The sequence below is a fragment of the Dicentrarchus labrax genome, unplaced genomic scaffold (assembly GCF_905237075.1).
Source record: "Dicentrarchus labrax unplaced genomic scaffold, dlabrax2021, whole genome shotgun sequence".
NCBI classification, from domain to species: Eukaryota; Metazoa; Chordata; class Actinopteri; family Moronidae; genus Dicentrarchus; species Dicentrarchus labrax.
Genome location: NW_026136723.1, coordinates 23,318,956 through 23,334,745, shown reverse-complemented (window position 1 = coordinate 23,334,745; position 15,790 = coordinate 23,318,956). Strand labels below are relative to the sequence as shown.

Sequence of the window (15,790 nt, the reverse complement as noted above, 5' to 3'; positions counted from 1 at the left end):
TGTTTCTGCTTGATGCCAGTCGTTAGAGTCTCATTGGCGGAGGAAACAACAGGTGGGGATCAACCAGGCAACAAAACCGTCGGGGGCTTAAATAAACGGTGTGATGCTATTATAAAATCACCACCCATCGATGACAGCAGCATGTTTGTCTGCCACATAAATCACCGTTTGTTCTTCCTGAACTATGCGTAATTTTAAGATGCCTGTGGAGTTTGTGCGTAAAAGTGCGCACTTCTCCGTGGCGCACCACGCTCGTTTCCTGTGTTGTCCTCATCTTCATCGGATCTAGAGCTGAGCAGCAGCAGTTCAGCCCTCAAACCGGCTGAAAAATGGCTGTGCTTGGTCCCAACCGGAGGAGCTCCAATCCGCGTTTTACGGGGTTAATATGCGGCTTTTTGCTCGTTTTTGTCGTTTTCATCTTTGCTGCCTCCGCGAGTCGTGATGCTGTTGCGGGAAACAACGAGACGTTGAGAAATGACTCCCATCACCAAACTAACTCCACCGCTCACAAAAAGGCTTTCCCCGTCCTGTCCTTCAACTACGACCACGTCAGGAAGCCCTTTGAGATTTCTCTGTGGATCCTCCTGGCCCTGCTCATGAAACTTGGTGAGTGACGCATGACTCTTTACAGAAGGATTCCCTGCTGCCAAACTGATTAAAACTCCCACCTCCAGTATAAGTGAGGGGCTGGGTCATCAGACATTGAAGGGTGCGGATTATCCAGACTGAAGAGGACTCCAAAACTTGTATTTTGTGGGATTTTTAGTTGGTTTGCGTTCAGATTTTGGTTCTGAAAGTTTGTAATTTCTACTGCAAAATGTCTGCAGTCTAACAGAAAAAAGGGAAAAGAGAAGAGGACAATAATAGCAGTGGTTAGGATATAAATACATTATGAGTCAGGATGTTCTACTAAATATAGAAACAACCAGCTGCTGAGTTTTTATATCTCACATTAGAGTACAAGAACACCATTAATCAAACATATAACGTGCATCTTCCAGTGATACACGTACACAACCACAAGGGGGGAAAAAACACAAGTTACAACATTATCTGTATATAAGCCTTAGTGACCCTACAGATCAGTGACACTGCGATAGTCCACCTAACAAATGCATTTTTTTCTGCTTCAGCCTGAGACAAGAAGCCTCTTTCTGACCCTGGATGTATTTTTTAGATGAAAAAAAGGCAGTTTTTGTTTGTGTTAATGGACTCACAACCAAACTTGTGTCGCTCAGAGGCTGAAAGACGGTTATGACAGATGGTTATGGGCAGAGATGATTGTTTTCTTCACTGCTGTTGAAAGATTGAATGTTCCTTCTGCGGGCTGTAACAGAGTGCTAATAGTGTTTCCACAGACTGATGGTGAGGGCGTCTGTCTGTCTGTCTGTTTGGAGTCGCAGCAAATGTCAAAGGATTAGAATTCAGCCTTGGTAAAGGGTTTCAAAGCAGTTGTTCAGACTAATTAGAGGGATTAAATATATCTCTGGAGATTTATAAGTCATTTCTTGCCTGTGACCTTCAGCTTTAAATCAACTATAATCGTCAAAAGGTTGAGAGGCTAAACTCTGGACTACGACAGGATACGTCTGGTATAAGAAGTCACGTATCCCACAGACAGTCGACTTACTCGGTTCTTCATAGAGACTCAGTCTAAATCTTGGTGGTTTCTCCTACATTTTGTTGGCGATCCCACCGAGCAGCAACGTCTGTGGCCGTCAAATGAAACCAACGTGAATGTAACAAAACCTGCAGTTCCTCAAACGACCACTTGAGGCTGGCTCCAGAAGTGAGTCAATCTCCATAAGGGCTCATATTAAAATACCCAACTATACAGCAGAAATAAACATGTTTTAAATCTGGTACAAAAAATGGTTTTGATCTCTGTAGTTAATGTTTATATAACTCACCTGTTTAAATTATATTAAGGTTTAAAGCTTCATTCAGCCCGACTCAGCGTATTCGTTCATTTTTGGATTAGCCAGGAGCCGGCGTAATCAGGATAGCAGCGGCCAAAGCCGACCACATTGAGCTTCAGAACGGCTCCTCAGAAACCTCACAGAGACTACAGCCATGTTTTATACGATCTATAGATTCCACCCATCGAAAACATTTTTAAACTATCAGCCAAACTGTAAAAATTTCAACGTTTAAGAAAATCACAAACTGTCCCTCTTGATTTATTAATTTAATTCTTCAAGTATGTTTGGTGTAAATATTATTATATCATAGTCTAATCTTTGTTTCATCCTGCTCTAAATGGAGCCAAACCGACATATACCAATATATCAGTATCTGTGTGTGGAAGTCAACTTATCAGTGACAGGAAATTGTAGCATTGAAGAAAGACATGTTTTAGTTAATTTATAAAATATGACAAAATTACATTATAAAGTTCATAAATGTAAAATCTTATAGCCACAAGTCGTTAAAAACAAAATTGAGACAAATATCAGTATCACCCAAAGAAAAACTCAAACATGTATAATATGAATATAAACTCCATTGAATGTAATTAAACAGCATCACTATAAAAGTCTGTGTTGACAGTGAAATGCACAGCAAATCAATAGCAAATAAAAGACATTGAGATAATAGTAAAAAGGCACATTAACACCAATAAATGGCAAATAAGTTTAGTCAGACCAGACAGATTTAAAATCTGGGCAGAAAATAAAACTGGTAGAGAAATTATAGCACTAGTTAAGTTAAACACTTTGAGCTGCATTTGTATGAACCGTTGAAATAAACTTGGAACTATTTTAAGAAAGTTAGGACATGACCTTGGCGTCCTCAGCGTGGCTACAGCCCTCATTACACTGAGGTTTATTTCTTCCACAGGACAGTGGGCGTGTAAATAATCATTCATTATTTTTATGGTATTATCCATCACGCCACCACGTTGAGTGTAAAAACACCGGGGCAGAGACGACTCTGATTCTAGGAATCTCTCCTGCAGTCTGTCGTTGGCTGAGTGAGCCTGGACGAAGCTCTCTGGCATCTTATCTGTTCGTTCCAGCTGTTGTCTCCGAGGGCCGGTCCGACTTCCTGTCCTAATGCACTGCTCGATAACAAAGATCCCAGTGTGCAGAGTCAGAGAGGAGAGGAGGGGGCGAGGACGGCTGTACACGAGACTACTGACTGCATAAACCATCGCAGAAAACGGTTGTTACAGCGGCCTGGACCCCACATCACATGACTGAATGTCAAGGCCTCATTCAGCTGAGAGACCAAATGTGAAACTAAAAGAGTGGCAGATAGACAGAACATGACTAATACATTCATATTCACTGTAACTTTTACATCATATTGATAACATATTGTGTCATTTTCTAGCATTTTATGGCCCGAAAGGATCACCAATGATGAAAACGATCATCAGCTGCATATTAAATACATAAAATCGGAAACCATGCATGTATTTTCAGGCAGCCGTTCTGTTCCCATAAACAGCCTGTTTGTTTGTTTGTTCGCCTGCAGCAGCTGTAACATGTTTTATATTTCATGAGGATGTTGCTGTGCAGAGTGGATCATTTTTTACTGTCATACCAAACTCTAATGGACGCAGTTATCTCCAAATGTAGACTCACTCTGTACAAGGTAATGTGGACAATGTGTGCGTGTCCTGCAGCATCCTTCTACGTTCAGTTCTGTTGTATTTGTAAAGTATTGTGCATATATTTTATTATTTATTACTGATTAATCTTGCATTTATTTAGTATTCAGTAATAATTCAATTAATGAAATGTCCAAAAATACAGAAAAATATGTATAAAAATGAATTTAAACTCATACAAAACAGAGAAAAGCAGCAACTTGTGATGCTGGAACCAGATAATATTTAGTATAAATGTTTCAGCACATTTTAAATGACTACAAATTATTTAATTGTATGAGAATTACACTTAAAAATTCTCTGAATTGCCAACTTAAGAGTAAAGAAGTGATTACATGATCATACATGATGAAACTCAGCTCATTTCTACCACTGAGAAATCGTCAGTTGTAACTAGTAGACCCTGAATAATAACATTACATCATAATAATTCATCATGAGTGTGTCACAGTTATTCCTAAATTACATACAGTATATACAGATAATTACCTCATTAATATCCTTAAAAAAAAGCATCCTTCTAAGTCAATAAATATTACAGAAACTATGAAAATGTAAATTGTTTTCCGGCTGGACACAAGATGTCTCCTACTACCATTCTCAGTGTTTGTGCTCTGGTAGCTTCAGGTTTCTCCACTTGTAGAAGTTGCATACTGTAGGAACAAGAAGAAACACATGTTTGTTTGTTTTTTCTTTCTCTTACGTCCCAACTTTTACTTTTAGTAGTTTAAATACATTTGAGCAAGCATCAAGTTTTCAGTAGCATGAAGTTAAAAACCTTAATCTTGTCCCTCTGCAGGTTTTCACATTATTCCCACGGTGTCCAACGTCGTCCCAGAGAGTTGTCTGCTGATCTTCGTCGGTCTGCTGGTGGGCGGCTTCATCAAAGCCATCGGAGAGGAAGCCCCCATCCTCGACTCCAAGCTCTTCTTCCTCTACCTGCTGCCTCCCATCATCCTCGATGCCGGCTACTTCCTGCCCATCCGGGCCTTCACAGAGAACATGGGCACCATCCTGGTGTTTGCCGTGGTGGGGACCCTGTGGAACGCCTTCTTCATTGGTGGGACGATGTACGGCGTGTGTCAGATTAGAGGAGCCGAGCTGGCCAGCGTCGACCTGTTGTCCTGCCTGCTGTTCGGCTCCATCATCTCGGCCGTAGACCCCGTGGCCGTCCTGGCCGTGTTCGAGGAGATCCACATCAACGAGCTGCTGCACATCCTCGTGTTCGGGGAGTCGCTTCTCAACGACGCCGTCACTGTGGTGAGTGAAGTGAAGGCTGGAGATGCTCTGGTGTCTAGTTTGATTATATTCAAGGAGAAGGAAGACACCTCTACAGTATGTCTTCAAAACTCAGCAACTCACATCACATCATTAAGGTTAAGAGTAAAAATATGGATTTTATATTTTGTGGTGAGCTGCCCCTTTTTTAAAAAGCTTCAAAGGCAGGAAGGAAAGAAATAATTATATCTGTCTATATATTTAGCTTTTTAGCTAAATACAAAATGTTTGATAACATTTGGATACATACAAATTATTATTGAGTCAAAAGTTCAGTGTAAAATCCAGCTCTGTCTTTGTTTGGATCTTTGTATTTAAAGCACTGTTTATATCCCTGTTGGGCCCATTAAGAAAAATGGTTTGTTTAGTTTTGGTTGAACTGTTTTAGACTCTGTCACTCTCTGTATAATTAGATAGATGTAGCCAACTTCCTAAACTGGTGACTGAGTTTAAGTTGCAGTAAAGAAAATTCTCTTAAAAATGCCCCAAAAAATCAAAAGTCCTGGATCTGCATCTTGATCCCGATTTATGAGATTTCCTGTTAATAAACATAACCTCCTTCACAAAGATAACATATAGAAGTCTGAGAGGCATAAAGTCCGCATATTTTACCTTTTAAATTAAACACAAAACAGATAATTAAGGACTCAGGAAGTGTGTGTTTCTCCCTGTGCAGGTTCTGTATCACCTGTTCGAGGAGTTTTCCCACGCAGGGACAGTGACAGTGGTCGATGCCCTCCTCGGTGTGGTCTGTTTCTTCGTGGTTTCGCTGGGAGGCATCCTGGTGGGAGCCATTTACGGCCTTCTGGGTGCCTTTACTTCCCGCTTCACCTCTCACACCCGAGTCATCGAGCCCCTGTTCGTCTTCCTCTACAGCTACATGGCTTACCTCTCTGCTGAGGTCTTCCATCTGTCAGGGATCATGTCGTAAGTCCGTTCTCAGTGTATGGTGTTTTGTTATTCGTCTTCAGGAAAGAATATACCTGCTCCGCTCCATTTTTAACATACTTGTTGAACAAAGCGGAGCAGGACAAGAATAAATGTCCCCAAACTCTTTCATATCAAGGGCCACCGTCAATGATTCACCACAGTCCAAAAAGAAACTCTGCTTTTCTTTGCTTCTTCTTTGGGGAGGAGAAAGAAACGGGGAATATCTGTACGACACTTAAATCTGAATGTTAAGGTGCAGCCAATTAGCTTAGCATAGCATAAAGACTAGAAGTGGAGGGAAACTGCTAGCCTAACTCTTTCCTACACTTTTAAAGCTCACTAATTAACATGTTAGATGTCATTATATCTGTTGACTCCAACAAGTCACTGCGACCGGCCCATTTGTGAGCTTTAGAGGCGCAAACAGACACATGTCAGACTATTTTTTTAATAGATTTCTGTACGTCGGGAGCCATTTCTGGCCCTGCATCCTCCTCTGTCTATTGTCAAACATATAATATAATCCAGCCCACAAGATTTTTATTAATTATGATATTTCATATCAATTTAATCTATACCTTTACATACAATTAACATAAATTACATTAAAATAATGGCAAAGGTCAAAGGTGCCAGCCTTTGTTGCCTGGCTGCGAACAAAAATGATATAAACATGTACTGAAACTGCTGTTTTATTAAGTATAATGTTAGTTAGTTACTGTTATTATTGCACTTTCTGTCAGCAGTTTGAGACTCCTGCTGTTGGCGGAGAAGTGATCACACTGGACAGATTTCCAAAACCTAATTTAACTTGAAAAAAACAAACAGATTTACATTGTGTCCATTAGTAGGAAGAGGGTTGGACGGCTGTATTGAAGCCACTCTTTATGATTTGGTTAGTAACGGTAGTTTTGTGTAGAGATATTGTTTCACGCAGCTTTAAAACCTGCAGAAACTAACCTCATTAAACCTTAATCTGTGCTGGAAAGCTCATCCATTCTCTTTCCTTCCCGTCTCAGGTTAATAGCTTGTGGCGTGATGATGCGGCCATACGTGGAAGCCAACATCTCCCACAAGTCGTACACCACCGTCAAATATTTCCTGAAGATGTGGAGCAGTGTGAGCGAGACACTCATCTTCATCTTCCTCGGTGTTTCCACGGTGGCCGGTCCTCACGCCTGGAACTGGACCTTCGTCATTTCCACCGTGATCCTCTGTCTGGTATCGAGAGTGCTGGGTCAGTGCAACCAAACGTGGTCAAATACTGACTTTTGTCTGGGTTTTTATTAATTCTTGCATTTTTTTCATTTCATTTTGTGCTGTTTTTTCACAACTTTTCACTGTAAGAAACAAGAAAAAAAGATTTAAAGGATGGTTGTAGTTGACCATGAATATTATTGCTTCCTTACGCAATAAAATATGCTGCCTGAGTGACTTCTAGTGGTAGTCGTAGGGTAATATACTGACATTAGCAAAGTTGTAATTAATAATTTATTTTATCATCTGTATTCATTTGTATTAATTCCTCTCTTCCCTGTCCTCTTCTATATAAAATCTATTATGCTGTTTCTGTGTGTTTCAGGAGTCCTTGGCCTCACATACATAATCAATAAATTCCGTATTGTGAAGTTGACCCCGAAGGACCAGTTCATCGTGGCCTACGGTGGCCTGCGAGGTGCCATAGCCTTCTCACTCGGGTTCCTGCTGACCAACAGTAAGATGAAGTACATGTTCCTCACCGCCATTATCACAGTCATCTTCTTCACCGTCTATGTGCAGGTGAGAAATGTTTAATTGTTTTTAGATTAAAGACTTTTTGGGAAATAAAATATAGTAATTAACATATTAGACAAATAAATTAAAGAAATAAAAAAAAAAAGGCAACCAGAAATGTAATTTTGTCAGGTTTGATCCTCCATATTTTGTAACTATTACTGACCTCTGTTGGCCGTTAACTGGATTTGCAACAACTTGCACAAATATGCATGTTGCAGCTTCTTTTTTAAAGTTATTTGTTCATCCGACCACAATGTATCATACAATGTACAGTTCATGCATCCACACATCCTCACTCCTGTTGCTGTGTTCAGGGAATGACAATCAGGCCTCTGGTGGAGCTTCTGGCAGTGAAGAGGAAGAAGGAGAACAAGGGATCAATTAATGAGGAGATTCACACACAGGTGAGATCAATAGAGATCAAACTTCTGTTGATTTCATTCTTTTAAACTCCTATTTTTGTTTTATTGTTCATCGTTTAGAAACTAACATACTAGATACTAAATAACGGCATATAAAAACTCGTTCTGTCTTCAGTTCCTGGATCATCTCCTCACAGGAATTGAATGCATCTGTGGTCATTACGGACATCATCACTGGAAAGACAAGTATGATTTTCTCAGCATGTCCTCTATCTCCTCCCTTTTACTGCCTTTTTAAGAGAGCACCCCTCGTACACCTCGTAAGTTTTATATGATGAGTGGGGACAAAAGTGTGTGATGGTTTTATGTGGATACCTACTAATGATATATATTGTAAATTAAAAAAACTATAATAGGGAGGAAATTAACTAATGAAAACTTCAAATTGTCCCATCTTGCTGCTGCTGCAAAGGTTTGCTGCTTCGGAGTGACAGGAAGTTTCGCCAAATTAAAATCCCATTGCTGTTAAAAACCCAGTTTCTTGACTCACATTAACTCCAGTGACATTGAATCCTCTATTCCACTGTTTCTTAAACTTTGTACACTGCGCACCACCTCAGAAAATATCAGGCTCTCTCTCTATCATTGTGACCGACGATAAAGAGGTTTATTTCTAAAAAGAAGATTTTTTTTATTGTTGAATCCTAAATGGAGGTGATTCAAGATACTCCTAGTCCACATTTCTCTTCCCGTCTGGAGACATTTGAACTATTAATTTTACCTCTTCTTATTATCTTGCAATCACATTTTAGCTCATAATTGACTACGTAACTGGCTGATATTAAAACAAAATCACTTCCGCTGCATACCACGAGAAGCAACTTGTGTACCACCAGTGATCCACATACCACCGTTTGAGAACCAGATCTATTCCTTCATCTTAAATAATATTTGAATTTAGTCGTAGTAATAGTGGATGCATGTAGTGATACGTCAACCTTGGTCGTGGGATGCCAAGTAACCTTTTTAACACTTCTAGCGTGTGCGTGAAGGTCAGTGAGACTGAGGAACAGAGACAAAATAACATAAAAAGCTCAACTAATGAGAGATTTCTCTGCCGCACTCAGGCTGAACCGCTTCAATAAGACCTACGTGAAGAAGTGGCTGATCGCAGGCGAACGCTCCACCGAGCCTCAGCTCATCTCCTTCTACAACAAGATGGAGATGAAACAGGCCATGATGCTGGTGGAGAGCGGGAACGCCGCCAAGCTGCCCACGATTGTGTCATCTGTCTCAATGCAGTAAGTATCAGTCTTAGAGGAGTGGGCTGCAGAAAGCCCAGAGGACTCACAAATACTAGATAAAATACTAGCAGTGTCCTGGTTGTGAGTTTTCATTTGGACAAGAAATCGTCTCAATGAAAAGTGTTGACAGTTTATAAATTATTAATATTAAGAGTAAGGGTGACTTCTTGCTCCATTACGTCCTCCAATATTAAAGTATTAATATTCATTTATTTATTTTCTTTAATATTTTAATGCTCAATCTCCACTGTGTTGTCTCATTTTGCGATAGATAGTGACATAACAGACATTTATTCAAAGAAAAATATTCAAGTTTGCCACTTTAAGTTTCAGTGTGTTGATCTCTCGGTGCCACCATAGTGTTAAAAAGCAAATAAAGTAAATAAATAACTCTAAATAAGCCAATAGGGTTGTAAACCACTGGTGTAGATCATCCCTTAAAGAAATAGGTAATGCTCGTTCTGTGCTTTGGGGAACAGAATTTGTTTATTGAATACTTTTGTTTGTGACATTTTGTGTGTGTCTGGACAGAAACATTCAGCCAAGAGGGCCGGCGAGACGACGGGCGATCCCGAGCATCTCGAAAAGTCGTGAGGAGGAGATCAGGAAGATTCTGCGAGGCAACCTGCAGAAGACCAGACAAAGGGTCGGTATCGCAGTGAGGAGTTAGTCGATAAGAAGAAGATTTAGTAATACATGTGTTTGTGACGCTTTATGGTCCCGTGTGTCCTCAGCTTCGTTCCTACAGCAGACATGACCTGTTCATCGACCCGTTTGAGGACAACGTGAGTGAGGTTCGCTTCAGGAGGCAGAGGGTGGAGATGGAGAGGAGGGTGAGTTTTTTTAACAGAGGCTGTGATTCTGTTTGTGAATGTTGGAGCTGTGTGACAATACAAGATCAACAGGATTTATAAAATTAGCCAACTTTATTAACAGATGCAGTTATTTGTGCTGAGACTAGTTTATTCTTTGAACCTTATTTTTTTTAAGTTGTTTCATGGTTGTAATTCCATTCACTGTGGTTAAGACGATTAAAATATAATGAATGAAGTGAAACTAAACAGCAATTCAGTCTAATTAAGATGTTGACTTACATCTTCAGTTTCAATATTATGATTGTTAGTTGTGATATTCATTAGGCTATCAAATAAAGTCCATCCTGACTAACATCTGTGTCTCATTCACAGATGAGTCACTACCTCACCGTTCCTGCAAACCGGCAGGAAACAACGCCAGTAAGAAAAGTCTGCTTTGAACCAGGTCAGTAAAAAATATCTTATCGTATGAAGCTGCTTTAAACTCAAAGTGAAGCAATGTTTTCTTTAATTCGACATATTTCTGGGACTGAACATAATGCAGAAAGGATCATTAAAAAGTGGAAAAAGGAGATAATAACAGTACATATCTTGATCATTTAAAAGGCTCCTTAATTTTATGTGTTTATTTAAAAGGAAAAAGAAGAACATCGCAAAAATGTGATGATTTTGCAAATTTAAAAATGTATTTATATAGCACATTTCATACCCATGGCAACCCAAAGTGGTTTACAAAATGTTTGTTGCAAACAAAATTATAAAATGTATGAAATCAAATGGAAAAACAGTAAAAATAAACAAACTAATAAACTTAAGAATGTTTAAACAGGTCGGTCTGTATCTTGGATTTGAAAGTAGTCGGCATTGTTTCAAGTCTTAGTTCTTCTGGCAGTTTGTTCCACATTCGAGCGGCACAGAAACTAAATGCAGGTTCTCCACCTTTTTAAAGCACTAAACCGAACTGCATCTGTATCCCAGAACACCAGGTTTATACTTACGATGACAGTGAGAGCCCCAGAGGCCCGACAGTTCAGCCAAATCCCATCCCTCCTGATGCCGTCAGCCTGTTGAGCGAATCGCCCCAGAGGCCCAATCAGAGCGGCGCACAGAGAGCCAAAGTGCCAGACGAGCAGGAGGAGCAAGACCAACTGAAACTGTCACGCTGCCTTAGTGACCCTGGTCCAAACAAGGAGGAGGAGGGAGACGGCTCCTTCCGCTCGTAATGAAGCACATATTATTCCCATTGGAAGCAGAGGATGATCTCCTCGTCTGGTCTGTTGCGTTTAATGAGCGGAGATCCCTGAATGAATTGGAGTCGTAGCAAAGCTTGGTATTTATTCATTTAAGTATTATTCTTTTTCAGGTTTTTGTGATATGAGATTATGCAAATTGTTCCTTTTTTCCAGCATTTTTTTCCCCATAAATTCAAAAGGAGCTTTATCATGTAACACATTGCCAAAGCATGCACCTTTGACTGTTCGCTATTTCAGGATCTTATTACAGCCTGAAGTGAGCCAAGTGTCAGCATTGTGTGTCTTAACTAGCAGACTTGCCTCAAATAGTAAAAAAAAAAAAAAAAAACAAAGCACTTGATTTAAGCTTGAAGCACCACATGGTCGGAGTTACCCCCCCTCAAAAGCACAGTATAAGGAATCAATAAAATAAAGCTTTAAACCAACATTAGCCTATCACTGATATATCGGCTGATGAGCAACAGGAAACTGCTGTGCAGAAATACCAAAGATATGTTTTAGGGGATTTAGAAACAGGGTCCACAACGCAAAGTTTGTCTTCCAGAGAGCTCAGACAAGTTTGTTTTTAGCCATGCTAGTGGCGGTCTCACTCACAGTCCCCAGAGGATGTATCTTAAAGGTCCGGTGTGTAACATTTAGGAGGATCTATTGGCAGACACAGAATGACCTTTTTTAAGGACTTTGATGATCCGCTGACTTTACTTCAAGCGCTAACATGAGGTCAAACACTGTATCTCAACAACTATTGAATAAATTGCCACATAATTTGATACACACAATAATTGCCTGTTATGATGAATTTTTAATTTTATTAGGATGAAATTAATGAAAAGGTTGTGGCGTTCCCATCAGCCTCGGCTGTACTGTGTGTTTAGTGCTAATTAGCAAATGTTAGCATAAAAACACCCTGAACTAAGACAGTGATGGTAAACATTTTACCCTCTGGTTAGTGTTAGTGGACTGATGGACCTTAAGAACTGCTGGGCCTATAAACAGCCTCACAGAGCCACTAGCATGGCTTTAGAAGTAAAGGCAGCTGTGTTTTTATTTGTTGGGCGTCACCAGGAGGATGAAAAGCTGGTCGTCATAGAGAAGGGGGAGACCCGATAGTTTAAATAACGGCACACATTTTCAGACAGTCTCTCCTTAAAGACATTCGTAATGTTTCACTTGGTTTGTCACCTCTTCACAACTGGTGAATCACAGCGTGAAATGTGTGTGAGTGTCGGAAAGTTTCCAGAAGTCAGGCGACGTCGGGTGAGGGAACGTCTGACAAACAGTCCTGAAGAAGTACACTGGTGCCTTTTGGCCTTTTTAAATGTAAATGTTGAATATCAGTATCGGAATCTGCCTCAAAAATATCGATCGGGCTATATCATTAACTATAACAAAATTACAAGAGGGTATAACTAGAACATGTTTTGCACGGCTAAAAGTGTCCTGGTGAATTAGAAAGCACAAATCTGGTGATCCAAGAAGGTTAAAATATCGTAAAAAAACTCAAGAATAAGCTGCAAATGTTTGTTTTGTGTCTGTGAACAAGCTTAGCACTGTATTTAACGTTGCTGCATGACTGATCCATGTTATTCTCAGGGACTGCAACATGGCACAGTATTAAGAGATGCCCTCTGCAGAAAGAAAATGAGTGTTTCTGTCCACAATGTGCTCTACGTGTGCTCTATTCATGGTGTTTGGAAGTGCTGCAGAGCCTCAGTAACATTCCAGCAGTAATCGAGTTTGTTGACGTTTTTTTGTGACGAAGCTCTACGTGTCTGTGTTACTTGTAACTGAGCATGCTTTGAGACCTTTTGATTGGGAGGTTAAACAAGTGTATCGCCTTTTCATATCTGCACTTAACAGCACTGAACTGCCTGAGGGTTTTCTGCCTGCACATGTTTGCCTTAAAATGTATTTTCTTTCTGTGTGTTTGCCAGTTGAAGTATTTTTATATAGAGAGGGAAAAAAAAGTCATCTTAAATATCTGTAAAAAAAAAAAAAGAAGGAAAGCTTTAATTCTTGTCTGAAATAAAGGTATGTCATTGCCTAAGTCAAGTGTTTAATATGCAGTGATTTTGTTTGTGCGTCTTCACATGCACTCTCCTGGTATCTGCTGTATCATGAACACATAACTTAACATCTGTTGCTCCAGTCTGTAAAGATGGTACACCACAGCTTGTGAATGAGGACTTACATATTCAGCCCCATTATGGCTCTCACTGGAAATTCCAGTCCAAATAACAGGGAATTTAAAGTCCCCAACCTGCCAACCAGCAGTGTGTGTGATGGCATTATGACAACAAGAACAACAAACATCCTCAGGCAAGCGACACGACCAGCAGGTATGGACTTCAGCGGCACTTGGAAGGTTTATTCTGAGGAAAACCTTGAGGATTTCCTTAAAGTAGTCGGTAAGAATATTTTCATATTTAAAGAATTAATTTACCTACATATACATCATACTTCTAATTTTTAAAAATATGTCTTTAAGGTGCACCTCAAATGATTGTCAAAATGCGAAAGGAGGTCAAACCGGTGCTGGTGATTGAGCAGAACGGCAAAGACTTCACCTACACAATGAAGACTCCCGTCTGCACCAAAGTCCACTCGTTCAGCATCGGAAAGGAGTCGGAGATCACTGCTGTGGATGGCAGGAAGTTCAAGGTAAAGCCTCAAACTCTTTGTGCATAAAAGAGCACAGAAGTGAAGACGTGACAGTTTTGTATGTTAGTTTGTGAGCTGAGGATGTCAACATTCTCCGTTCAGGAGTCTGCGCAGGCTTCAGTCAGCAGATTACAGTGAGTCTGGTTAAGAGCTTGTTGTAAATGATGCAGATATCTCCCTCAGCACTGCCCCATGCATGAAACATTGTAAGAATATGATTCATGAAGAAACAAGGTTTCCTTTGATGAAGTCAATCAACATTCCTGTTTGCAGAATATTTAGATACAATGATATTTAAACAATGATTATCTTTGGGGTGAATGTTTGACAGGAAAGAAAAAAAACATGATTCTCATTGAAGAAATGTCAGTCATAACTTAAATATGACAATCTTTCTCAGTATAGCAGGAGAGATTTGTGTCTTTGATGTCTCAAACTTCTGGCAGTTTTAAATGATTTAAATAGCATTTTTAATTTGTTATTGGTTGTTAGAAAATGTGTTTGATTTATGCACAGGAGGCATTATTTATAAGTTTGAGAACCACTGCCCCATGAAATGTTTTTGGTCTTGAGCAGTGCACCGTCAGAGAGGAGAATGGGAAGCTGATTGCTGTGACCGACAAGTTCACCTCTGTCCGAGAGATCCAAGGGGACGAGATGGTCGAGGTCAGTGGCGTTAATTCTTGTAAGAACTGCTATAAAGACGAGTGTTTGGAAGAAAGTTCTTTTTATGTGAAACAGCCATGTTGTCTTTCTGCTTCCTCCAGACTGTCACTGCTGGCGCTGTGACTTTCATCAGCAGAAGCAAACGAGTTTGATCCTGGCAGCCACTGGATTCCTCTTAAAGCTGCAGGAGGTAGGTTTTGTAAAAAAATATAACTGTTGTCACACTTGCTGAAACTTTTTCTACATACCGACAGAAGTTCAAGAGAGTGATAATCTGTGAAGGAATCAGGTTCTTCTGGGTTCTTCTGGGTTCTTCCTGTGCTTGGTTGTTTTCAATCAGGTCCAGTGGATTCTTTTTGTTTCAGCAAATATGACAAAATGTTGATTTTTATAAAAGTTACCTACTGCAGCTTTAAACCTTCTCAGCTTCAAGATGGAAATAACACAATAAAAAACACTTAATATATTTCTGAATAAATTTTAATGATTAAATAAACCAACTTGTTTGTTTTTTATTCAGTCCACTCTCTGTTTCTGCCACAGCTGCAGGTGGTGTCCTACGATTAGGACATACTGGATTAAAATCAAACATTTATTTCATGTCAAAGTGCATCTGAGATAAATGGGATGTTCCTTAAAAAGGTGAGCTTACATAATAAGATATGAGTTAAGGCGGGCTTGGAACGTGTGAGGGATTTTAGGGATGAGAGAAAAAAGTAGGGAATGTTGCAAGGATTAGATCGTAGGACACTGGTTCATATATCTCAGTTTTCTTAGATAGTATGTTTGGTTGTTAAAAACTTAAAAAGATAATACCGACAGAGAATTATATAAACATGTCCCAAAACTACGAGGAACTCGCCTCTGATGTAATATTCACGGGAAATAATCTGTTTAAAATTCATCCAAATTGCTCGTTTTACACAAACTTCCTGCAGTTTTTGTGTTCACTGTCTGGGTTCATTGTACAGTTTATCAGTTCTTCTATTTATTTTGTATGCATTTAATATAATATGAAATATCCATAAAATATGTAGTAAGGGGTTATCAATGTACTTAATGGTAGAAAAGGGGTCTCTCATGGAAAAATGTTAGGAACCAGTGTCATAAGATATACTTTATTTATTTG

The 15,790-nt window shown here is 39.7% G+C and overlaps 2 protein-coding genes across 2 annotated transcripts; both read left to right on the top strand.

Moving 5' to 3' along the window:
- The first annotated feature begins 24 nt into the window (after nucleotides 1-24).
- Nucleotides 25-13,381, top strand: LOC127358314 (Na(+)/H(+) exchanger beta-like). The gene is made up of 12 exons (XM_051391309.1): nucleotides 25-606; nucleotides 4,416-4,876; nucleotides 5,571-5,821; nucleotides 6,844-7,061; nucleotides 7,407-7,603; nucleotides 7,915-8,004; nucleotides 8,138-8,208; nucleotides 9,090-9,263; nucleotides 9,798-9,912; nucleotides 10,001-10,099; nucleotides 10,454-10,526; nucleotides 11,060-13,381. The coding sequence occupies exons 1-12, from the start codon at nucleotides 330-332 to the stop codon at nucleotides 11,302-11,304; spliced, it is 2,271 nt and encodes a 756-aa protein (XP_051247269.1). The 5' UTR covers nucleotides 25-329; the 3' UTR covers nucleotides 11,305-13,381.
- A 144-nt stretch (nucleotides 13,382-13,525) lies between these two features.
- Nucleotides 13,526-15,157, top strand: LOC127358321 (fatty acid-binding protein 10-A, liver basic). Its single transcript, XM_051391320.1, has 4 exons — nucleotides 13,526-13,742; nucleotides 13,823-13,995; nucleotides 14,572-14,661; nucleotides 14,763-15,157. The coding sequence occupies exons 1-4, from the start codon at nucleotides 13,541-13,543 to the stop codon at nucleotides 14,811-14,813; spliced, it is 516 nt and encodes a 171-aa protein (XP_051247280.1). The 5' UTR covers nucleotides 13,526-13,540; the 3' UTR covers nucleotides 14,814-15,157.
- The last annotated feature ends 633 nt before the right edge of the window (nucleotides 15,158-15,790 follow it).